The sequence below is a fragment of the Neovison vison genome, chromosome 4, assembly GCF_020171115.1.
Source record: "Neovison vison isolate M4711 chromosome 4, ASM_NN_V1, whole genome shotgun sequence".
Lineage (NCBI taxonomy): Eukaryota > Metazoa > Chordata > Mammalia > Carnivora > Mustelidae > Neogale > Neogale vison.
Window position 1 is genome coordinate 225,389,058 of NC_058094.1, and position 25,197 is coordinate 225,414,254.

At 49.5% G+C, this 25,197-nt stretch overlaps 2 protein-coding genes across 3 annotated transcripts; one reads left to right on the forward strand and one right to left on the reverse strand.

The window, feature by feature from the left end:
- Positions 1 to 9,267: 9,267 nt before the first annotated feature.
- TMEM176B (transmembrane protein 176B) lies at positions 9,268 to 17,101 on the reverse strand. Of its 2 annotated transcripts, none has more exons than XM_044244649.1 (7): positions 16,988 to 17,101; positions 13,655 to 13,863; positions 11,879 to 11,989; positions 11,494 to 11,550; positions 11,051 to 11,281; positions 9,973 to 10,092; positions 9,268 to 9,609 (listed from the first exon to the last, which is right to left on the reverse strand). In XM_044244649.1, exons 2-7 carry the CDS (start codon positions 13,856 to 13,858, stop codon positions 9,517 to 9,519), a joined length of 816 nt encoding a protein of 271 aa, XP_044100584.1. In that variant the 5' UTR covers positions 13,859 to 13,863; positions 16,988 to 17,101; the 3' UTR covers positions 9,268 to 9,516. The 2 variants fall into 2 exon arrangements, with proteins under 2 accessions (XP_044100584.1, XP_044100583.1); XM_044244648.1 differs by having other exon boundaries at positions 13,655 to 13,866.
- Positions 17,102 to 17,490: 389 nt separating this feature from the next.
- TMEM176A (transmembrane protein 176A) lies at positions 17,491 to 21,945 on the forward strand. The gene is given in 8 exon segments (XM_044244651.1): positions 17,491 to 17,580; positions 17,582 to 17,649; positions 18,362 to 18,605; positions 19,027 to 19,137; positions 20,211 to 20,267; positions 20,421 to 20,642; positions 21,174 to 21,284; positions 21,645 to 21,945. Coding segments are annotated over 8 exon segments (960 nt in total). The 3' UTR covers positions 21,702 to 21,945.
- Positions 21,946 to 25,197: the final 3,252 nt, after the last annotated feature.

Consider the following 25,197-nt stretch of genomic DNA (forward strand, 5'->3'; position numbering starts at 1 on the left):
CCTGAGATAAACTCTTACATAAATGTGTGATGATATTTTTATTAAAAAATTCATTAAGGGGGCACCTGGGTGGCTCAGTGGGTTAAGCCTCTGCCTTCAGCTCAGGTCATGATCTCGGGGTCCATCGGGGCTCTCTGCTCAGCGGGGAATCTGCTTCCTCCTCTCTCTCTGCCTGCCTCTCTGCCTGCTTGTGATCTCTGCCTGTCAAATAAATAAATAAAATATATTTTTTTAAAAGCTCATTAAGGTTAAAACCTAGAAACAACACAAATATCTATCAACAGTTGACTCAAAAAACAAATTGCAGAATGCTCATACAATGGGAAAATACACAGCAGTAAAAATGGGCAAAGTACAGGTCCCACCATCAACATGGATGATATCAAATATATTATTTTGAACAAAAGGAGCAATTCCCAGGAACACACAGAGTCTGATTCCATTTTTGTTGAGATTAATAATGGACAAAACTAAAAATAGGTATTATTTAGGGCAACAGACATAACTTTTACAGTAAAATTGTATGATTATACCATGGTGAGAGGGAGGAATGGTGATGTGGTCAAGAAGGGAGTGATGGGGACAGAGTGGAGAACCTCAATGTCAATGCTCTGTCTCCTCAACGCGGTATTTACTTGATTGATCGTCTTCAGACGGTACATACACTCAAACATACGATATGCTGAACTACAAAAAATTCCACCATGCTGAAAACATGAAACGAGATCTGAACTAATAGAAAAATGTGCTATGTTCTCATGAAAATACCATACTATAAAAGTGTACAATCTTCCAAAATTGATAGATATTTAATTTAATTCCAATTGAAATCCCAACTCGTCACGTGCAGAAGTAGGTAACACATTCTTCTTATTTTAAAAGATTTATTTATTTGAGAGAGAGAGAGAGACATGTATGTGCAAGGGGAGAGGCAGAAGAAGAAGGAGAGAGGAATCCTGAAGCAGACTCCCCACTGAGCCTGGAGTCAGACGGATGCAGGGCCCAACCCCAGGACCCTGAGATCATGACCTGAGCCAAAATCAAGTCAACAGCTTTACCAACTGAGACACCCAGGTGTCCTAGATATCACTTTCTTAAGGTTCCCATGGGATGAAAAATGCCTAAACATAATCAAATCAGTCTTATATTGACTTTAAAAATAGACAAACTAATAAAATAATACAGAATACACAGTGAATCCCAGTTAATAATAGAATTTAATATATGACAAAGACTAGGGAATTAACAGTTGAATTAGTCAGTGTTGTTCACCCAAATAGTTTTCTAACTAGAAGACAAAAAAGCTGAACTCCTATCTTACACTATATACAAATCTAAAAAGAATTGAATTCTCATCTGTGAAGAATAAGACAAAAATATTAGAACAAAATATCAGAAACTAGATGTACAATCCAAGGGTTGGGTATACTTTCTTAACCAAGACATGAAGACAGAAATTATCAAAGAAAAAAATAGCTTTCAACATTTTATTATGACAAAGATGCCATAAATGAAGTGAAAAGAGAAAAAAGAAAAAAAAAAGAGAAAAAAGAAACCTACCAGATTTGAAAAAAGATGAAAAATTTAAATCTGTTTCCGAAAGAGTTCACTCAAGTCCAGGAAGGGTACACCATGTGTGCAGACTGTTGGCAGGTGGCGATAAACAGCCAGCGCATGTATGAAAAGATACTCAACTTCATGAACAGGAGAGGAGATGAGAATTAACATAACAATATGCAAAAATTGGGAAAAGTTATACTATCTACAACGGACAAAAATCAGTGCTGAAGTTAAGGAGAAGTATAAAGGATGCTTTAATGTACTGCCCGTGAAATGTACATTATTGCAGCCTTTTGGGAAAGCTCTCTGATGACATTTATTGCCTTTTTAAATATTTATAGGCTCCCATGAGCGATCCTATCCAAAGACTTCCTCTCATAGCAATAGAAGGTCTGGTCAGTGCAGTCCGCAGCCCGCAGCCGTTTTTCCAGGGACAAAAATACAGGAAGTGAAGTCAAAGCTCATCAGGAGGGAGATTGGAAATATGCTGTGCAGCCATAAAAAGAATGTTAAACAGGGGCGTCTAGGTGGCTTTGTTGGTTAAGTCTCTGCCTTGGCTCAGATCATGATCTGGGGGTCCTGGGATCAAGCCCCAAATGGGGGGGGTGGAGTCTACATCTTCCTATCCTTTTGTCCCCCACTGCTGATGCTGTCTCTCTCTCTCAAATAAATAAATAAAATCTTTTTTTTAAAAGGATGCTAAATGAGCTATTTGGATGTTCGTCATTTCCCTTCTTCTTCTCTTAGGGCCTGTTTTTCTCTCAGCTCATTTAGCCTCTATTTTCCGCAAGTACCTGCGCGTCCTAGGCTTTCTGCTCATCCTTGCACATGAGGGAGGGGCAGCCTGTATGGACACTATGCATGTGTATATTTGCATCCATTGCAACAAATATATACAATCTGTTATACTACACATATGTTGTTTTAAGAAGATTTATTTTATTTATTTTTTAGAGACAGAGAGAGAACAGGGGGAGGGGGAAGGGCAGAGGGAGACAGAATCTCAAGCAGACTCCCTACTTAAAAATAGACAAACTAATAATATAATACAGAATACACAGTGAATCCCAGTTAATAATGGAATTGAATATATGACAAAGGCTTGATATATGATATATGATAAGGGCTTTAATATATGACGCAGGGCTCGATCTCATGACCCTGAGATCATGACCTGAGCCAAAATCAAGAGTCAGACGCCTAACTGACTGAGCCACCCAGGTGGCCCTACACATAAGTTTTTGCAACCCAAATTTGTTCATAAAGGAGCGGCAGTTTAGGGAAATGGTGCCAGTATAAAGTGACAGTTACGTTGGTGGCATATGTGATTTTCTCCCCAGTGTTAGATAACGTTCTATCCCACCAAGTAACAACAATTGAGCAAGTGCCTGGGTTCACTCCCGTCTCAGGACGCTTTGAGAGCAGCAGCCCAGGGTCTGGGACCTAGAGATTCCCGGACATCAGCTCAAACGCCTGGTCGAAATCTCTGTCTCTCCGCATAGTAATTAGAACGGTTTTTTTTTTTTTTTTAAGATTTTATTTATTTATTTGACAGAGAGAGATCACAAGCAGATGGAGAGGCAGGCAGAGAGGGAGATATAGGGAAGCAGGCTCCCTGCTGAGCAGAGAGCCCGATGTGGGACTCGATCCCAGGACCCCGAGATCATGACCTGAGCCGAAGGCAGCGGCTTAACCCACTGAGCCACCCAGGCGCCCAGAACGGTTTCAACTGCAAGTGACTTAAGCAAGAGATGACTTGTTCGGTCACATACTAAAATGGCAAGGGTCTCTCCTGCTTTAGGCACTGTTACAATATCCCCCGCAGTGAGTTTTTCCCACCTCCGCTCTGATTCGACAGCTTGTCTTCATTCTAGAGCCCATAGGGTGGTCTTTGGCAGCTCCAGGAAGACCTCTGGGGTGGCAGTATGGCTGTTACCGCTCCAACTCTACAGCCTTCCAGGTTCAAGTTCAACGTAAAGAGCCAGAGCCTTTTCTGGTAGTCTTTGGGGTACACTGTGATGGGACGAGTTTCGGTGTGCGCACTCCTGAAACCACGACCATGCTCTGGGGGAAATTATCTGCGGCTTGGTCCAAGCTTGGGCCACATCCTTTATCCCTGGAACGGAGGCTAAAGCCCCACCGTGAACGCATAGCCAGACAGGGAGGAAGAGAGATCTCCCAAATGGAGAGGAAATGGAAACACGGGGCTGTTCCTTAAAAAAGGGGAGAATGAACGCCAAGGCTACTTTGTGTGAGACCCCATACTAACATTAGTCCATTGGTTCTCAAAAAGCATTTTCCCCACCTCACTACATTTCAAATTTCAACCAAGAAAAGATAGGTACCATGAGAAAGTTTCCAAACGGTTCTGATGTATCTCCTAGTGGGAATGCCCTGATCCCACGCTGGAAACCGCAGCCCTACTCAGTGACCACCCAAATATGTGCCATTAATCACAATGCAAATGGCGTGTAAATGGCTCAGACACATTCCGTGCACCACTGGAAAAAATAATTCGTGCCATTTATTGATTCATCCATCCAACAAATATTTAGAAGATGTCCTCCCAAGGCTCCCTAATACGACTCCTGTGTATACAAAGAGGAGGGTGTGTTTACCATTGCCACTCACTGCTGACTTCCAAACTTACATTTGCAGACGACATCAGCCATCCGCAGGAGACGGGCCCACTGAATGTGCTCCAAGCTTACACAGAATCTGACCTGGGTTAAACAGGAAGAGAGCGGACACACACGGCAACACAGGCTGACCTTGAAACAAGCCAGTCACAGAAGAATAAATATTGTGTGATTCCACTTATATAAGGTACTTAGAGCATAAAATTCACAGAGACCGAAAGTAGAAGGTGGTTACCAGGGGCGACAGGGAAGCAGGGGAGGGGAAGTTAATGTTTAATGGGACAGAGTTTCAGTTGGGGAAGATAAAATGTTCTAGACACACGTGATGGCTGTACGACCCTGGGAATGTGCTTAATGTGACTGAACCTTACATTTAAACATGGTTAAAATGGTAAAAAAAAAAAAATTACATAAAAATAAATAAATTAAATATCATGAGTAGGTAGCAGAAAACGACAAAGACTTCAAACTCTGGTATTACTTCCTACAGAAAATACAACAAATAATGCGGGAAGTTTAAAGAAATAAAATAGACCCTCAGCCAGCGTGACTGAGGAACAAGAGAGGGTCCAAAGAGGAGAGAAGGTTTGAAAAAACCACAACGATAATGTCCAGAAATGTTTAACAAAAATCTAAAATTGCGCAGAAGATTTAAAATCAGGTGATAATAACTAGGGGGTAATGAGTAAATTGGGCAAATAAGTATGAAGCAGTTATCCGGAATGCGGCAGGTAGAAACAGAGAGGGGGAAAGTATAAAACAGAAAAGGAACAAGGAGATTGGGAGGCTATAGTGACGAGGTCCAACTCGGCTCTGACCAAGAATTCGGAGGGAATTACACGGGAGAGTGCAGGAAAGGGACTGATCACAGGCATAACGCAGAGTGTCTCAGGTTTTACAAACAAAAGTGAGGGGGCAGTTGAGTGTCTGACACTTGGTTTCGGCTCAGGGTCCTGATCTCAGGGTTGTGGGATCGAGCCCTGCTTCCGGCTCCACGCTCAGGATGACATCTGCTGCAGACTGTCTCTCCCTCTCCCTCTGCCCTCCCCCCTCTGCGTGCATGTGCTCCCTCTCTCTCTCAAGTAAATAAATCTTTAAAAACAAAAGTGTGAATTCTGGGACTCAGAATTCTTTAAAATAATTCCTCAGGAAGAGTTTTTTAAGGGAAAATAGATTCATACACACCCACATTCAGAAGTAAATCTTCAAAACACCAAAGAAAGGGGAAAGATCTTAAAAGCTGTCAGAATCGGTTACATTTTTTTTTTTAAGATTTTATTTATTTTTTTGTCAGAGAGAGCAGAAGCACAGAGAGCTGTAGGCCAAACAGGCAGAGGGGGAAGCAGGCTCCCTGCCAAACAAGAAGCCCGATGTGGGACTCCATCCCAGAACCCTGGAATCATGACCTGAGCCGAAGGCAGATGCTTAACCAACTGAGTCACCCAGGCACCCCAGAATTGGTTACGTTTCGTTAAAGGAAGAATTGTCTATCCAGTGAAACTATTTCTCTCAAGCTGGGTATGATAAAGAATATTCTGATCAAGATAAAGTGAGAAGGTTTACCACCAAGAGACCTTTACTTTTAAAGAAATTAGAAAATATATACCTTAAGGAAGAAGAAAAAGCAGTATCAAAAACAAGCCCAGAATTACAAGAAGAAAAGGAGAGCTTTTTTTTTTTCCAATTTATTTATTTTCAGAAAAACAGTATTCATTATTTTTTCACCACACCCAGGGCTCCATGCAAGCCGTGCCCTCTATAATACCCACCACCTGGTACCCCAACCTCCCACCCCCCCGCCCCTTCAAACCCCTCAGATTGTTTTTCAGAGTCCAGAGTCTCTCATGGTTCATCTGAGAGCTTTTTGTTCTTAGTAAAAACATGAGCAGATCTAAGCAAACATTGAGTACACACAAAAAAGTAAGACATCTAATCCGAGAGAATAAAATAATCCAAGACAGAATCTGAAATTTAAGACAAGGAGATCGTATAACAAGGAGCATTCTAAAGGCATTATATTTTTCAGATAGAGAATTATTTGATTAAGTGTACAAGTGGTTTTTTTTAAGATACCAAGGGGATAAAAATAATTATAATTTAAAAATAATAAAATAAATAATAATAAAAAATAATACTTGATCAAAGATAATAATAAACCAGAAATCCTCATGAAGGCGTGGCCTCTAGAGGGGCTGGGAGAGAAATGAACTCAGTAGGTAAATACTGAAGAAGTTCATAGCAGCTCCTAGCGTTGAAAACGAACAGTTGTGATGTCTCCTTCTTACCTGAGAAGGACTTTTTTAAAATAAGAGTTGACAGTTTCTCCTAAACCTTCATTGCACATTTTTAATGAACAGTTCTTTGGTTTGGAGTCTCCAGGGCCTTCTTTGCTCAATTTGAGACAATGGGGTTTAACCAGTCAGATATCCAGAAGCATTTCCAAAGAGACCGTGCTTTTCACAAGACCAAGAAATAGTGAAGGAACACGGGGATGCTTTCCCAGGAAGTTTGCCCAACTGCCCCTGCCCTGGGTAGCTAACGGAGCGGAGGATGGGGAAATCACCAGGTGCCTCCCAGACTGAGCAAGGACAGACACCACCCACCTCTCTACATGCGCTGGTTGGAGCTGAGCAGAGAAAGCCCCAACCCAGTCCCTAAGGAGGCCCTGCCCTTCATCCCTCTTCCAGGTCCCAGGCCCTCCCAGTCCAGCGGCCCAGTCTACGCCAGAGGGGGAAGTGGAGTTTGAAAATGAACAGCACCGGGTCTTGAACACTAAATGTGAGGCCATTTCCAGGTTATGGAATCTGGAATCTGGTCCTGATGCTAAAGGACCCCATATCCAACAAGAAAATGGGGAGTTGACAAAACACAGTTAATAGCAGCGGTTCGAGGGGTGTGTGGGAGGCTCAGGGAATCGAGCCTCCGGCTCTTGATCTCAGCTCAGGTCTTGATCTTGAATTCGAGCCCTGCGTTGGGCTTCAAAACAAAATACAGCAGTGATTAGAGAACGAAGCCATTTCCTGTTTGTACTCTGGTTTTAAATCCTCCAGCAAATACAAACCGACTTGGGATTACTTGCCTGACCCCATGTCAGGTTCCGGAGGTTGTTTCCATCTGTATATACACAGTTTCAACACCAAAATGGAACCATGCAGACAGACCAATAACTGTGGACTTTTCTAAGTAAACAAGAGCAGGAGAGAAGGGTTTGGCATCTGATTTCCTACAGAAAAGGACAAGATTCAGAAACTTCCAGGGCTAGTCACGGGATGGGGAGAAAAGGGCCAGAGAGAGGGATCAGCCCCACCTTCCCTCAGAGACTTAGCAACTTTCAGGGGGGAAAAAGAAGTTGCCAGTCTCCGACATTAAAAGACTATTTCATGCAAAAACATCCAAAAAACAAAAACAAACAAACAAAAAAACTACCAAGCTGACATTTATTTACATGACATTTAGTATGAAAAATGAAAAACACTTCTATCTGACCTGGCCATAAATGGACTGGTGCACAGAAGTTAACAGCATCTACCGAGCTCTTACAAAGAATTAAAACGAAATGATGAAACGCAAGGAGGCTCGTTCCATATCTGAATACACCCAGCAAGTCAGACACGTGATCATCTCTCCCCACGCTTCTCAAACTGCACTCAGCGCAGGAAGGACCACCTCGTGCATCTTGTGAAAATGGAAATTTTGATTCAGTGGGTCTGGGGCGGGGCAGAGTGTGTATCTCCAGCAAGCTTTCCAAGTTGCCCGAGTTTCCTATGCCACAGGCCAGCGCATCTGGGACAGATTCACACTTGAGGCTCCCGTCAATCACCCAATAAAACTAGCCACTCCCCGCCCACCCCCCTGGGGTTCCCAGAAGACCTGGTAGTAAAGCTTTCAGGCTTTGTGGCCCATGCAGTCTCCGTTGAGACTGCTCATCTCTGCCCTTGGAGCATAGACAGTATGTGAGCAAATGGCTGTGGTTGTATTTCAATAAAACTTTATTTACAGAAATAAGCGACAGACCGGATTTGACCCTCAGGGTGAAATTTACCAACCCCTTTCCAATACTCTGAACATGCCTCTGGGGCATCTCTGTGGCCTTTTCTTACACAAGCTTATTTACAAACCTCTGTCTACGGACTAGGCGGTGAAGGAGCCCTGGGGAGAGAGACGCAGGCCCCGCATCCTGAAGGCGCCACACAGGGCCATGCCTCACTCATTCCAGCGGCTCTGCACCTGCTCAGCACGGCCCCGTGAGGCAGCACCGTGCGGTGGGTGAAGGTGGGGGCTCGGGGGCAGTCTGCCTGGATTTGAAGACTAGTTCTTCCCCCGTGGTCTGCCAAGGAGGGATAAACCCTACCTCACGGAGATTTCATGAAGCCACACGGAGATGCTAGCCTGTCGACGGTGTTGGAATCAGAAGGAATCAGAAGGGGAAAAAAGCCAGAATAACAATCATTTGTTAATTCTAAAGACCATAACCTTCTTTCTTACCTTTCAGAAATGCTTTTATCTGTATATGTATAGTATATATTAATAGGGGTATAAAGGAAATGAAAAACATTTTTAAAATTCTTCATATCATTTAAAAAGAAAGTGAAGAATAATGCGGGGGTGTGTGAGAATGTGTGTGTTTGTGTGTGTGTGCATGTGTGCAGTTGTAGAGAGCAAATAAATTCTACCGTGGGAAGGAAGGGAGGAAGGAAGGAAGGAAGGGAGGGAGAGAGGGAGGGAGGGTGAGAGGGAAGGAGAAAGGAAACAGTCTTGTTTCATGCCTCACATAGTTCTATAACCCCTGCCCAGAAAGTTATAGTCAAAATTACAGATGCTTAAAGACAATTTCAGCAGGCAAAAAGATTCTAAGTCTATGACAGCTACTTTCACTTTACTTAGAACACAAGGAAATCGTAGAAAGGAAGTTTGCCCCTTGGGATATAGAGTGGAACATAATTAAATTTAGTCTTACTGGGACCTGGTTTCCATGCCCCAAACTGGCCCACATTTAAAGCCAAACATATCAGCACAGAGAAAGGCATTTTCATGGCACACCATGAGCAGAAGCAAGGGAGACCACCTCTTTTCTGGCCAAAATTATTTTTTCTGTTGTTTCTGTTTAATCAGCATCGGAGAAAAGGTGACAACACCTGTTCCTTGAATTGAGGCCATTGGAGTGGGAAGAGGAGGAGGCTGGAACAGTGACCAAAGGACAGGCAGGTGTGAGGGGCAGGGCAGTGAGGAGTCATGGGGAGGGGACTTTGTCCTCTCCAGAGGCCCTGGGCTACTCTGGCCGGGGGCATGCGGAGGCCCAGGCAGGCTCTGCAGCAGCTCACAGGATGATGGTAGCCACAGTCTTCTCCTTGGCAGGGGAGGAAGGCACTGAGTTTTCCCCCAGTAGCTTTTTCTCTGACCCTTCCTCATTCTGAAACAAAACAAAAACAAAAACAAAAACAGGGGAAATCAATCATTGCTGGGTAAAAGATGGGGCCTAGTTAGCTTCCTAGAACTTGAAATCAGGTAAAAGAAAGAAGGAGGGGAAGGAAAAGGTATAGAGGAGGGGGAGCTACCCAGAGATCTGGGACAGGAAGCCCAAAGGAGGTCCTGAAGGGGTGGAGGGCAGCAGCTAACCCAAACACGGTGAAAGCACACGCTCCCCAAATGGCGAAGGACACAGCTGAGTGCTGGAAAGAAGCCGAGTGATGCTCCTGGCCCTGATGTCCCTCCCTGTCCCCAGAGCTTCACCAAACAAACCCATTCTTTCCCCGGCCCCTCCCCGACAGCTCACCAGGGGCCGGGAGCTCTGGCCACACAAGCTTCGAAGCCCCATGCTCAGGGAAGCCAAGGATATGATCAGCTGCAGAACACAGACAGCCAGGAGCAGAGCACGGATGCCTAGGAACAAATCCTGGAGATGCGGGAAGCAAAACGACACAGTCAGGAGTCTGCTCCTCTGATTCTGCTCTTGCTACCACCTTAGCAACCCAGCCAGGTACCAGACTCTGTCCAACTGACCGCTTCCCACCAAAGCAGATGGCGTTTTCCAACCATGGGGCAGCCATAGCGTCTACCCCATTGACTTGTCTGCCATGTGACCCGACCACACCCTGTGAAGAGCTGGGTCTATTTCTTCACCCTTAGAATCTGGAACAGCCTGTAACTGTTTTGCACAACAAAAAGGTACACTGGGGGTGACACTAAGCCAGTCATAGCGGTAGCCTCTCATTGGCCTGGTGGCTTCCATTTCCCACCTACTGAAATATTCGCAGTGAGAAACTTCCTGTTAGAACCTAGTTGCGATGCCCTGAGAAGCCCAAGCCAGATGGAGAAGCCATTGTAGGCTCTCTGGTGGACAGAATCAGCTGAGCTCCCAGCCATGTGAGCACCATCTTGGACATCCCGCCATCTTGAAGATCTGACCTGACCAAGCTCACACATGGCCTCACCCCCCCACCCCCCCAACTGACATCTGACTGCAACTGCACGAGAAAACCCAAGGGAAGACTGCTTTGAGCCCAGCCAGCCCACAGACTGGGAGAAGTAATGATACATGATGGTCCTCAGCCACAGCATGTTGGGTGTTGTGTTATGCAGCAGTACGTAACTAGGACAGCCGCACACCGGAAAAGATAGAAGGATGTTCTGTGACATCCTCATTAACTGCTCTTTGCACATCATCTCCTTTGAGTCAGAAATTCTTATGCCGTGAGGGTCTGAGAAATATCTCCAGCTTAAGTTAAAACCTCTTGAACCACAGACTAGGATGAGGCCCACACTCCAAGAATCTACATCTCTGCCTGCCAGTGCCCCAGCTCCTTGGGAACAGGCCGTGTGTGGGTCGCTGGAAGACTGGACCCCGTTCTCACCATCAGCATTTGCATGTAGGCTCTGCAACTGTCTTCACCCCACCATGATGTGCGAGTCCTTTGCCACCTCTCTTTGTACCCGGCAGTCGTGTTGGGAAGATCTGGGGAGTCACAGGCGGAGTCGATGTAAATGAAACCATCACTTGGCATGGCCAGGCTGTTCACACAGAGGACAAGGACAGCCATGGCTGTGGCGACACTGGCCAGCGTCAGCAGACCTGATGCACAGCCCTAGAAAGGAAAAATGCAGGGTACAGAACCTCCTTAGTGAGAGCCACGAGGTCCTGGCCCCAAACCTGTCTCTCCTTCCTCACTTCCTGCCCCAGGAAACCCTCCCCAGCCCTCCAGATAAGATCCTGAGACATTACGAACCAAAGGGAAGAAGACAGAAAAATAGAGCAGAAAAACAGAATAGGAGGGGGCAGAGGACACCCAAGACTCACGGAGAGTTTGCCCCGGTGCTTCTCATGGACGAGGGCCCCAGCTCCTGCTACAACAGCCTGAAGAGAGAAGATGCCAGAAAAGGATTCTAGTTGACTCTCCTGAAGCGACCACCCCACCCCTTCCCAGGACAGCCGATTCAAAGCAGAATCCAAGGGACTGGCAAAGACACGGAGCACATGGACAGGACTCCGTCCCAGCTGCCCCACCTGCCCAGCCTGGCCTGCAGAAGGGAGCAGCAGGGATTTGCTCGCCCCTTAAGGCCGCTTCCTCATGGCAAAGGGCATTCGGATCCAGGTCTTTGGTTTCTTCCCCAAATCCCTGCCCCAGATCCCTTGCCCAGAACCACTTGCCTGACACCAGGCTTACAGCCCCTTCCTCACTCACCACAGACCCCGCCCAGAAGGCACAGCCAGAAGCACGCAGCTTAGTCCAGGGCCCGAAGGAGAGCAGCACCCCCAGAGCGCAGCTCACGGCCCCCAGCAGGGTCTGGATCACCTGCAAGACAGAGTGAGAAGCCAACTCCCTTCCCCCCAGCCCAGACGCCCCAGGACAGGCCACCCAGCTCCCGCCTAGCTGGCTGTCCTCTCCTTTTCCTGTCTTGACCTCTCTGCACCTCTGATTATGAAAGGTTCCGTCCCCTTCACATCCAGCGTGTCTTGGCTCTCTTCCCCTCCCTCTGACATGACTGGCTTTTTATCATGACTTCTTCCTCACTTCCACTCTTGGTCATCCCACTGGAGGGATGACCCCCCCTTAAGAATCCCACCGTCTTGTCCAGGAGAAGCCGAGAGGACCCCTTTCAAGAAGGAGGGTCAGCGGGCGGCCTTCAGGGCTCGTCGGCTCCAAGGTCCCTTCACCTTTCAAGCCACAGTTACTCTTCGGGGACAGCCACCGAGCCCTCGGTGAGGCAGGCCGTGAATGCAACAGCCATTTCCACCCAGCGCAGCTTCCCATGAAGAGGCCGTCCCTGCTCCCGAGCTCCCCGCGGGCCCTCGTCAGGCCTGCGTCAGGATCTGGTGGCTCCCCTTGCCCCATCTTGCTCCCTCCTTTCTCATTCCTAGGTGTGACCCTCCAACAAACCTTTGGCACATTTAACTCTGACTCACGTCTGCTTCCTGGAGAACCCGGCTGTCACTCCCTCTTGGCGGTCACCACCTGCTCAGCCCACCGGCACCTCAGATCTGTCACATCCAAGTTCCACTCCTCGCCCGCACTTCCAGTGTCTGCCTGGCCCACCTTCCAGGCCCTCGGGCTCCGGGTCACCGACATGCCAACCTCACCATGTTCTTGGATTCCTCTCCCTCCTTGCGCCCCAAGCCCACTCACCCCCAAGTCATGGAGATGTCATCTGCAGATGACGGACACTCCTCCCTCCTTGTCATTTCTGATGGGCCCGGGCAGGCGCAGACGCTCCACCCTTCTTCCCTGGACCCCTCCTGGCTGGGAGGCAGGTTCGGAAACAGGGAGGCAGCCTTCCCACTGCTGACGCTGATTCAGGCAGGACGCTTCTCACCTTGTCAGTCAAGACTCTGAGCAGTAGGGCCCTGGGCTGCCTTTCCAGTCCGATCTGCCCTGAGTCCCATTCTCTTCACTCTGAAAGAACTTGCCCAGTGCTTTCTGGCTCCTTCACCCCTGCTCCTGCCATGTTTCTTGACCTGGCCTTCCTTTCCTTCCATCTTTCACCTCTCTCTGTCTACACATGCTCCTCCTCCACCCAAGTCTGGCTCAGATGCCAACGGCCGCGGGTCGAACCCTAGGAATGTTACCTGCTCTTCCTTTCATTCCAGGCATGTGTATGGTGGTGTGATCCCTTCTGACGGATGCTGAGCTCTTGTAGGCTAGAGCCCAAGGACTCTCTGTAGTTTTCCCCGAAGTGCCTATAATATTGTCTCGCATCTGCGGGCCCTCCGTCCACCAGGGTTCCATGAAACTCCGCTAACAGTCCCCCGTCCCCCGCCTCCGACTGGGACCACCCCCACTGTACCAACGAACAGGCCCATCGTTCTTTTCCATCTAAATGTGTGGGGCAACCTACCAGAACCTTCTTTTCCCAAAAAAGATGAGATACAAAGAGTAAGTTCTCATGAGGACTCAACCCACTTTTTTTTTTCATCCCGTTGAAGGGGAGTTACCTTCCTCTGTAGCACCCACTCCTCTTACCCCCAATGTCAGCTGCCCGTAGCTCATCCTGGCCTTGGAAGGGGCCGTGTCCCGAGGGTGAGAAAAGACCTCCTTCAGGGAAGCCCCAGCTTTTAACAGTTGAGCCAAAGCTGATTCCTGGTGGATGTGGATGTTGATGTGGCTGGGCTGGGACAGCGTAGAGGCCACATCGACCCCATTCACGGTCACCACGTTTTGGGGCATCCTGCCTGCTGGGAAGAAGATGTACAAAAGTGAGGTCTGGGAAGCAGCGAAGATAAAAAGGAACATGTTGCATGAGTAAAGGGAGAGAACAGTCCCTTGTCAAGATCCAAAGGGTCTTCCCAGAGCAGGTAGCAGTGTCACAGCGGCCTTAATCTGGGAAGCAAACCCAAATCAGCTCCAGAGTTCTTTACCACATCTATTCCTGGACCTCTCCCCAGAACGGTCGGACACAGTCTGTCTAAGTCTCAGGTTGGGCAAGGAAAGGAATCTGAATTAGTTCAGGGACTTAGTATATATATTTATACATAATACTTCCATATGGTTAAAAAATTCAAAAGATACAAAGGGATAGACTTTAAAACCCTCCCTCCCATCTTTCCTTCCCAGTCACCTAGTTTCCTTTTAGTTGGAAACTAAAGTTATCATTTTTTACATATCCTACAATGACATTATTTTGTAGAGGGAAACATATAAAATATAATCTCCTCCCCCCCTTTCCCACAAAGAGCAGGAGACTAAACACACCGTCTACACAATGATTTGTTCACCGAACTATGTTTTGAAGATAATTGTACATCAGTCCATAGAATGCTTTCTCACTCATGTGTCTGGCTGCGCAGCGTTCCGTTATTGGAATGCATCAGGATCGTTTCCAGCAGGCTCTTATTTTATTTAAGATTGTATTTATTTATTTGAGAGAGAGAAGAGAGAGAGAGAGCATAAACAGGGGGAGTGACAGAGGGAGAGAGAGAGAAGCAGGCTCCCCTCAGAACAGGAAGCCCAATGTGAGGCTTCATCCCAGGCCCATGGGATCTTGACCCAAGCCGAAGGCAAAGGCTTAACCGAGCCACCCAGTGCCCCTCAGGCAGCCCCTATTGACAGACATCGATGTCCTCTTGCAAACAATGGGGAATCACCAGGTCAATGGGAACTTGCATGTGTCATTTTAATAGATACCGCCCTGTGTGGGGCTACCCCAGGCCATCCACAAGCAGAAGCAAGGTCAAAGCACGTCCACGGCCCCTCTCCATGGCCAGCAGGAGGTGTCAGCAAATTTTTAAATCTTTTTCTTTTTTTTAAAAAAGATTTTATTTATTTATTTGACAGAGAGAGATCACAAGGAGGCAGAGAGAGGGAAGCAGGTTCCCCGCTGAGCAGAGAGCCCGATGTGGGGCTCGATCCCAGGACCCTGAGATCATGACCCGAGCTGAAGGCAGCAGCTTAACCCACTGAGCCACCCAGGTGCCGCTTTTTAATCTTTTTCAAATGTCTATCAGGAAAATTACATCTTATTATTTTAAACTGATTTTAATCAGTTTTATGCAGCAAAATGCCCCCTTTTCAGGGGGCATCTCAGTGAGGTTTAACAAATTCATACATTCGTACAACCCCAACCGCCATCACAGTAGAGAGCATTTCTATATGCAAAAACTCCATAATGTTTTGTCCCCAATAAACCCCTCGACCTCTGGCCCAAGGCAACCACTGATCTGCTTTCTGTGACTATCCCAGTATAGTTTCAATCCATAGCTCTCCTACAATGAGTGGTACTGGACTGGTCATCTTTTCATATGTTTAAGACACTGTTTTTTCCTTCTTTTGTGAGCTCTCTGTTCGCAGCCAAGTCCTTCTTGTTTTACTGCTATGTTTTGTATAGGATCTCGGGTATTCGAAAAATTATCATCTGTGACAGGATTTCCAGATATTTCTTTACAACTTGTGATCTATTTTCTGGTTAACCAGTTTCCATCTTTATTCTGATTTCTGGGTTTTATATTATACTTAAAAAGGACTTTCCCACATCAAGATTATAAAATAATTCTTCCCTGTTTTCTTCTAAGTAGTGTTATGCTTTCGGTTTTCACATTTAAATGTTGATCCATCTGGGGTTTATCTTGTAAGTTGGAAGGTACAGATCCAAGTTGCTGTGGGGTTTCTTTCCCCAGATGGTTAACTTCTGAAGGGTATGTTCTGTTCGAGGAATATATTATCTTTCTCCTACTGATTTAAAATGTTCTCCTGAGCAAAACCAAAATTCTCCTGGGAATTCAGATCTATTCTAGTCTTTATATTCTATTGTTGAGTGTGGTGGGTTAGGCACCATCACCATGATTTTAATGACGAGGATGGAGTTTAATATTTAATTGAACTATTTCATGACCCCCCATGTTATTTTTTCTTTTATTGCCTTTTTTTTGCTAGGTTACATCTCCATATGCACTTTGGAATCAACCTGCCCAGCCCCAAAAGCAATCCTCCACAGTAATTCTAATGGGCATCCTCCTTCAGCATCCCTGATGGAAATCATGACCATTGTAACAATTCTAACATCAGCAAGATGGCGACCCTACAGTCTTCCCTTGTATTCTATGTCCTTCAGAGCAGTGTCATTCTTGTACCCACCTGGGCAGAGTAGTACTCTAAAGCCAGAGTATAAAGCACAGGTGTTGGACAATTCTGCAGATGCACAAGTAGGTTCAGCTTTGTTCACTGATATACTCCAGGATGTGTGCCCTGCATCAGCTTGGATCTCCCCCTTGGGCCCCAGAAGCCAGCATCATGGGGCAGCCCTGAATGTGCCTTGGGCTCCAGCTCCCTAAGCCCCTGGGCACCACCACTTCCCCCACCACACTCCAACCGGGCTCAACCAAGCCCCCTGCTTGTCTGCTGGACCAGGCCGGTCCCATGAGGACTCTCCCTCCATGCCCCCTGGGCTCCACAGTGTGAGGCTTGTCCCTGCTGCTCTGGCCATTCTCTCTGCCCTGCTCTTCCCAGTGCTTCTGGGGCTGGGGAGAGAGGAGCAGGACCCGTGCCACAGCCGGGGCCCTCCACCTTCCAGCTCCACTCTGGAGGAGCTCTCGCCACCCAGCTGCCTGAGCATCAGCCATTGCACCGGGCAGGCCCGGTGTGCAGCCAGACACACGCCCCCCGCCCAGGTCACACCCTGTTGAGGGCATCCCTCCGCACCCCTAGCAAGTCCCGTGGGAACTGGGAATGAGGAGAGAGCAGCATCCTGGGAGATAGGATGGGGGCTTTGGGGACTGGCCTTGGAGACTCCTCAAGAGAGCAAGGTCCAATGGCGAGAGTCTCCTAGGAAGGGGCCACCTGGCCTGGGGGGGCCCTGCTCACCTGCTGTCCTCTGGGAGCCTCAGCAGAGCAGGACTGGGAGGATCCACCCGCAGCTGGGGACCCGTAGTTGGGAAAGAGAAGAGTAGAGGGAAGGCGTGGAGGGAGGAAGGTCTGACCTTCAGCTTTGCAACTTCCCAGAAAAGAGCTGGGGCAACAGGGCCCCTCTAGGGGGATTCCGTCTTGAGTTGATAACCAGGCTGGTGAGAAAGGCAGAGTGCACGCATGTGAGTACACACGCACGCACGCACGCACACACTCCGACTGACTCTCACAGCACAGATGGGGCCCACACCCACAGCAGCCGCAGACCCGTGTTCAGAAAGTACCTGCCCAAGCGGTCATGGGGGAGAAGACAGCTTCTGGGCTCTCCCACGGCGCCTCAGCTTTGCGGGCTCCCGGGCCCCCCACCTCTCATGCACGCTCTAGGCTGGAGCCCAGGGATGGGCAGGCAGCTGGAAACCCCCCATACAGGGGCCCCTCTGCCAGGCTGTCTTCTCGAAAGGATGCTGAAGTTCACCACGCCCCTCTCCAACCCTGCCCTTCTGGTGTTCCACCAACCTCCTCCTCCTTCCGCTGGGTTTCCAGCTCCAGCCCAGCCCACCCCAGCCCAGCCGGCCATCCCTGCAGGCGCACTCACCAGCAGGGGCTCCTAAGGAGAGCAGGTGAGGCAGGGGACAACCAGGCAGGCCTTTCCCAGGACCCCTCCTCACCGGACTCCCCACCCAACCCCTCACAGGCCGCCAAAGCCTGGCCCAGAACTTGCTGGGGAGGGAGGGAGGGACCAACCGCCAGTGGAGAATGGACTCCGAAGCTGGCAGGAGCAGAGGCCAGTGTGTCCCTGCTTGATGCCCAGTCCGCCTGGCCTTGCCCTCCACCTGCACCTGCAGCGCGTCCCTTCATTGTTGGGGCGGGGGGCGGGGGGCAGCAACTTGAATAGGCAGAGCCGAGACTCTTGGTGGACAGCGAGGTATTTAGGGGCTGAGGGGTGTCCCCAGGCCCATCGGCAGAGTAGCTGCAGCAAAGGACCTGGGGCCCTGGGGTTCAGCCCCATAGCCGGATGCCTCAAGGTGGGGATGACGGATGAGGATGGCGGGCTGGCGGAAGAGGGTGGAGAGGTGGGGACGGCGGGGCACTGCTTCGGCGGGACCCTGACGCGGTGGGAGGGTGAGACCTGGGGTGAAGGGGGAGGCTCCAGCGGGCTCGGCCGTCGCCACAGCTCCAGCAGAGCCAGGCCATCCTGACCCAACACCCTTGAGAAAGGGCCAGCAACGTTGTTCTGTGACGGGGACCCCCCACCTGCTTCAAAGGCCAATGGGATCTTTGAACACGTCTGCCAACTTTCCCTCGCTGTCCCTCTCCCTTCCTCTCTCTCAGGCAGATGTCCGCATGCATGGAGACAGCTGACACACTCATGGACACAGCTGACACACGCATGGACACAGCTGACCGTGGTGAGGTGGCCCCTGAGGCCCCAGAGCCCACCCGCATCGACGTGCACATCCACCAGGAGTCCGCTCTGGCCACGCTCCTGGTCCGCGCGTGCTCCCAGCTTCAGTCCCCCACCCCAGACGCCGTCTCCCGGACCGGGGGCCGGAGCCGGCTGCTGGTGGCCTCCTGGGTGAGTAGGGGCCCGGAAGGGCCCTCAGGCTCCCTGTGTCAGGGAAAGAGGACCCTGCTTCTGCTGTGCACACCCATGGCCAGCCTCTCTGAACTGGAAGCTCAGCCAGTTTTATCTTCTTAGAAATCCGGATCGCCTGTGCTCCGTTTCCAACTCTTTTACTCACTCACTGTCTTTCTCAGTGAAAGCTGAAGGAGGGTGGGCTTTGGGCTAGGAGGGTGCGGGAGAGCCATGGCCATTTAAAGTCCTACGAAGTGGAGCCCTGAGCCACCCTCTCCCTCTGCCTGACCCAGTGTGGGCTGCTCCCCCTCCCCCTGTCCCCTCCCCTCTCTCTCTCGTGGTTCCAGCTGTTCACACCTGAGGTGGCTCCTGGGCCCAGGAGTCTGGGAGCCACATCCTCAGGCTCTTCATCTCCCTCCAGGTGGTACAGATCGTGCTGGGGGTGCTGAGTGGCGCCCTGGGAGGCTTCCTCTACTTCTTCCACTTCTGCACCTTGCGTGGCTCTGGAGCTGCCCTCTGGACAGGGGCTGTGGTGAGTCGGGCAGGTGGATGGCGGACGGGCCAAGAAGGGGCAGATTCGCCTCCAGTCGGAGGGGACAGGCCATCACCGTCATCACCAGGATACTGTAAAAGGTGCCCCTAGTCGAAAAGCCCCGAAGTTATCAAGGCTGATTCCCTGTTTCTACAGATGAGAAAATAGCCAAGGGAAACGGTGGTCTGACCAAAGTCACCCGGGCAGCGGTCATGGTTTCCCGCCAGCCTGGCCGCCTCCCCGCCATGTTCAGCAGCAAACGTCAACCAAAGACCTGGGTCCCGGCTCATTTCCAGACACTTGCCCTGAGTTGGGCAGGCAGAACGTTCTGGAGTGTGTCTACTCTACAAGACGAGGGCAACTCCTGGTCATTTCCCACTGTCCTCTGTGGGTCCTCCACGTGGGGGGAATCCCATGGGTGCCACGGAACAACAGTGGCAAACGTTTACAGATGCGTGTGTGCGATCTACAAGAGGGGCTCGGGGGCAGGTCGTGGTAGCACCGGGAGGCCCTTCGGCACACCCGCACTCACAGCATATTGATGGAGAGAAGAGCCAGAATAATCATCCTCGTCCCCCCAATGGCAAAACATGCAGATTAGTTCTAGCATCGCCAAATGGGATTCAAATCTGTCCATCCTCCAGGATGCCCTAGACATCCTGTTCTGTCAGCCCGGGTGGTGGGCACTGCCGGACAGGTGCCTGGACCAGAGGCTACCCACAGACTCATCCTGCACAGAGAGCTTCTCCAACAACCTAGGGCTTCTGCGCCCCCATCGGAACCCCCGTAAAGCACCACTGCTTTAAAAGGACAGTTTTGGAGAAGGGAAGAAGGGAAGGAAGGCTCTTCGATGTCACTAAATCAAAGGGTCCTGACGCCTCAGGAGTCCGACCCAGGCCTACCTACAGACAACAAAGCTTAGCTCAAAACCTTAGGTCCACATGGAGTGTCCCCAGGAAGGACGGGCCGATGGTTGGCTCTGTCTGTGGGGGTTACCGAGGGAAACGGAAGCAGACAGCTGGAGGGCTTGCGTCCCCTGTGCTAGCCCTGGTCCTGCTTCCCTCTCTCCCCAGGCTGTGCTGGCTGGAGCCGTCGCCTTCATTTACGAGAAACGGGGAGGCATCTACTGGGTGAGTTTGGGGAAAGGCAGGGGCGGGACGCCAGGCCCAGAAGCTGGAGGCCACCCCAGCCCAGCCTCCTGCCCGGAGCGTGCCCGTCTCTCCCCGGCTGGGCTCCTGGAGACGGGGCCTCCCGGGTCTCACTCTGCCTCCTCTCCTCACCAGGCCTTGCTAAAGACCCTGCTCGCCCTGGCAGCTTTCGCCACGGCCATTGCCGCCGTTGCCATTGGGGCTCGTTATTTCCACGAGTACAAGTTTCATTTTAGAGACTATATCTGTCAAGTCTCCTCAACGGGTTTGTCCTGGGGCGCTGCGGCCCGGACCACTCCAAGTCCAGAAGAAACCAGAAGACTGCACCTGTGCCTTTCCTACCTGAGCATGCTGAAGGTAGGTGGGGGGGTGGGCGGAGGAAGGGGTGCGGCAGGCTCTGGGCGGGGAGGGCCAAGATGCAAGAGCAAGGCCGGGTCCCCTGTTCCACATACCCAGCTAGACCACTGTCACCGCAGCTGCGGCACTGAACAGACCGGAAACAGTCCCCGTGATTGGGGGTGTTCCAGACTCGTGGGACACACAAACCCTGAAATGATCATAAATGAACCAGCACTGCAGGGGTGCACAGTGCTACGGAGGGATTACGTGCACATCCTTCCTGGGTCCTCTCCAGCCTCGGGGCTGCCGGGGCACCGAATGGTAGCCCGAGCCCATCTCTGTTCCGAGGAGGACGCCGAGGCCTGAGAGGAGGGGTTTCTGGCTGCTCTCTGTGTGCTAGACTCGTGCACACCCCCTCCCTCGTGCACGGCTCCTTCCTCAGCCCCGCCAGAAGCTACGGGTGTAAGGATGAAGCAGGGGGGAGGCCCTGTGTTGGCAGTGAGGGAGAGCACAGAGCAGACGGCACAGTGACTGGCCCTCTGTCCGCAGGCCCTGTTCATAAGCTTTCAGGCCATGCTGTTGGGTGTCTGGGTTCTGCTGTTTCTGGCATCTCTGGTCCCCCTCTGTCTGTACTGCTGGAGAAGGTCCCAAAGTAAGAAGGTGAGTCCCTAAACTTTGTGTCTATGTATTGGGCAGCAGGGGTGTCCAGAGGAGCAGAGATGGACAAGATGTGGCTTGGGGAGGGAAAAGGACCCTTATAGTGAGTCCCAAGGGGCATCGTGTCTGTCTTTCTACCCCAGTGGGGGCCTGGCCCAGAGAACCCCTGTCCCTGACCAAGTGGCCTCCCAGGACTAAGACCCCCAGGAAGCCAGGAAAGTCTGTATCCATGCGGGGTCATTGGGGGTCTTAGCATCAGGTTCCCTGAGGCTAGTGCTGATCTAGCTCCAGAACGAAGCTGCTCTGGAGGAAAGAATTTGCACCTCCTCTCCCCACGCTATCTTGCCCCTCTGCCTCCCTTAGGAGACAGACCAGAAAAAACTGCTGGAAGTGAGGGAAAACCAGCTGTGCTTCTCCTGAGTGTCCATGCCTAGTCTCTCCCTGGACTGGGCATCCCTGCCTCTGGCTCCTGGGAGAAGGACCGGTCTGGGGAAGAAGCCTGCACTAGCTCCCCTTGTCCTTCTGCCACCCCACCCCGGCCATGGCCACGGCCACCAATCGGGATACCAGTCTTGCCCATTTCTGGCTCACCTTCACCATCCCACCCTGCTTCACAGCCCCTCGTGAGCAGCGATGTCAATAAACTGTCTTGTTGTTTCTCCCAGCTTCTTGCTTAGTTATTCCGGGGACTTCTCTCGGCTGGGCAAGGTGGGGGCAGGGGGCGGGAGTCAGTGCAAATTTACCAAGGTCCTCCATCTCCCAGCCCCCCATCTGGGTTTGGAGTTGCCAACCTTGAAAGTAAAATCTCCTGGAGGCTGGTTCTGGGACTGGAGGTCCAAATGCCCGGGCAGAAGGTGAAAGGGGGCAGGGATTCTGAGCCCCTCTCCCTACAATTCAGATGTAAGAGACTGAACTCAGGCCAAACTGAGAATTGGACTTTTGTTGTTGTTGTTGTTGTTTGTAAATAGTGAGAAATAGATGACATAAAGCCGTCACTTTGGAAATTATTTGTTAAAGACAGACGATGAGATAGAAACCCTGAATTTGTCCCATGAGAAAGTACCCACGACTGCCGATTCGTGTATGTTTAAGTTCATGGCTAACTTGAATAGGCCCCCGTAGAAGCAGGAGCATGAATTCAGAGCGCTGAGTCCTAAAATTCGTATCCACCTGCTTGGGAGTCCCGCAGGCACGCACACACTCGGTGTTCCACGGGAAGGATCCATAGGACTCTCACAGCTACATTTAGCCACAGCAGTGTCAGCAAGGGACGAAGGCGTATTGGGTGGACTCTGGAGGAATCTGGGCTCAGGTGTCCTATGTCCTCCCGCCACTGAGAACACAGAGTAACACTGTTCAACGGTGGGGGAAAGATAGTAAAGTTTCCCCAAACTGAGAAGCACTTTGAGACCAGAAAACAAAGAGGCCACTCCATAGAATTTACATAGAGTTTTACTGAGGATCACGGATGGGTGGGGGTGGGGGTGGGGGGTCCCTGGCAGCTGCAGAGTTACTCTCCTCAATGTCCACACCTTAGTCCACAGATTTTGCAGAGTGATCACACATGAAGGAGGGCACTGTCGTGAGATCAAAGGGTTCACGTGCACATCAGACAACTTGCGTGTTCCTAATTACAGCAACCCTTTGTTTAGAGTTTGTGACACTCCTGTGCATCAGAAAAGGGAAAGACTATGTTATCTCTAACAGATAGTGGATCTCCAAAACAAGCCTCCCCTCATCCGACCTTGGCCAGTATTTCTAATCTAGCAAACATCAACAGGATGGGGGGGAGGGGCTCAAGGACGAAGCAGTATTGTCAGCACTCCTACAAACATATATGCAGTGTTTCTTCTCAGGGAAGGACACTGAAGACCCACAATCCAGGGTTTTTACTGGAGGCTGGTCACATAGGCACTTTCTCCACCTGCACAACCAACACAGATTCTCAGAAGAAAAGCAAGTGTCCACCTGCAATCACGTTGTGTGTAAGTCTAGGCAAGCAGATTTGGTGCAATTCAGCGCTGCAGGCACACAACAAAAAACTTATCAGCATAAGAACATTTTCAAAGCCAAATTCTGAGAAGGCAGACAAGAGCCAGCCCTCCAAGCAGGGCCCGGTAAAGAGCAGCCCTTGTGTTAATGCTTTCCTGCTCACTGCTCTGGAGGTGTCTGTCAAATTCTGTAACCCAAAACTGCATTTAATAACCATGCTGAAGAGGTGCCTGGGTGGCTCAGTCATTAAGTGTCTACCTTCAACTCAGGTCATGATCCCAGAGTCCTTGGATCAAGCCCCACATTGGGCTCCTTGCTCATCAGGGAGCCTGCTTCTCCCTCTCCCACTCCCCCTGCTTGTGTTCCCTCTCTCGCTGTGTCTCTCTCTGTCAAATAAATAAAATCTTTCAAAAAAAAAGGCAATTAAAGTATTGGCAAAAATAAGAGCTTAGCAAAAAATTATCAGACAGATTTTTTAATCCCAAAGTGAACCTCCAGAATTCAAAGTTACAGTCATTAAAATAAACCCCCCAGTAAACAGATTAGACATAGCTGCAGAGAGAAATAGTAAATTGGAAGATAGGTCTGATGGAGTTATCTGAAATGCAGCTCAGATAGAAAACAGAGACGGAAAATAGCAATTTAAGAGACACTTTGATCTGAGGTATAGACAGAATTCCAAGAGGAAGAAATAGAGTAATAGAAGAGAAATACCAAATATAACGGCTGAGGAATTTTCTGAATTAAGAAAACACAAGAATTCTTGGATCGAAGAAGCTCTACAAACACAAAGCAGGATAAAGAAAAAGAAATTCTCATCTAAACACATCAGAGTAAAGGATGTCTGGATGGCTAGGTTGGTTAAGCATCCTACTCTTGGTTTTGGCTCAGGTCATATCTCAGGGTGATGAGATAGAGCCCCGTGTCTGGCTCCATGCTTAGCACAGAGTCAGCTTGAGATTCTCTCCCTATCCCTCTGCTCCTCTTCCTGCTCTCTCTCAGGTAAAATAAATAAAATCTTTAAAGATATCAGAGTTAAATTTCAGACAACAAAAAGAATGTATCAAAAACAGTCAAGGGCAGTATTATATCACATCCCTCCTGGCAAGGAATGAGTAGATTAAAGGGGTATGAGGTCTTTACGCTGTTTGGAAAAGAAGTTAAAGATGCTGATTATATTTAACATTTGTCAACTCATTCATTCATGTGCTCATTCACCTAACACCTAAATTTAAGTGTTTCAGTAATTCAATAGTAATTACTGAAAGAATAGGGAAAAAAATCTTAAAACTTTAAATTTCTGCTTGGAGGAAAATACAGAATGAGAAAATTTAATTAATGTAAAATAAGAACAGAGAAAAGATAAAAAAGAGACATTTTAAAAAGCAAAACAGGGGCGCCTGGGTGGCTTAGCTAGCTAAGTGTTCAACTCTTGATCTCAGCCCAGGTCTTGACCTCAGGGTGCTGGGCATGGAGCCACCTTAAAAAAAAGATGAAGGAGGAAGAGTGGGAGGAGGAGGAGGAGGGGGAGGAGAGGGAGAAAAACAAATAGAAAGCAGACAACAGAAGATGGCTATAAATTAAGTTATATGAGTATTTGCAGTAAGTACAAATGGACTAAATAATCTCTTTAAGATGCAAAGATAGACTGCATTTTTTAAGAGATTTTATTTATTTCAGAGAAAGAGAGAGAGTCTGAGCAGAGGGAGTGGGACTGGGAAAGGAAGCAGCAGACTCCCCGCCAAGCAGGGAGCCAGATGGGGGGGCTCGATCCCAGGACCCTGGGATCATGACCCGAGCGAAAGACAGATGCCTAACCAACGGAGCCACCCAGGCGCCCCAAGATAGATGGCATCTTTATAAAATTCATCCATATGCTGTTTACAAGAAACACATCTAAAACAAGTCAGAAAGATTTTGAGGG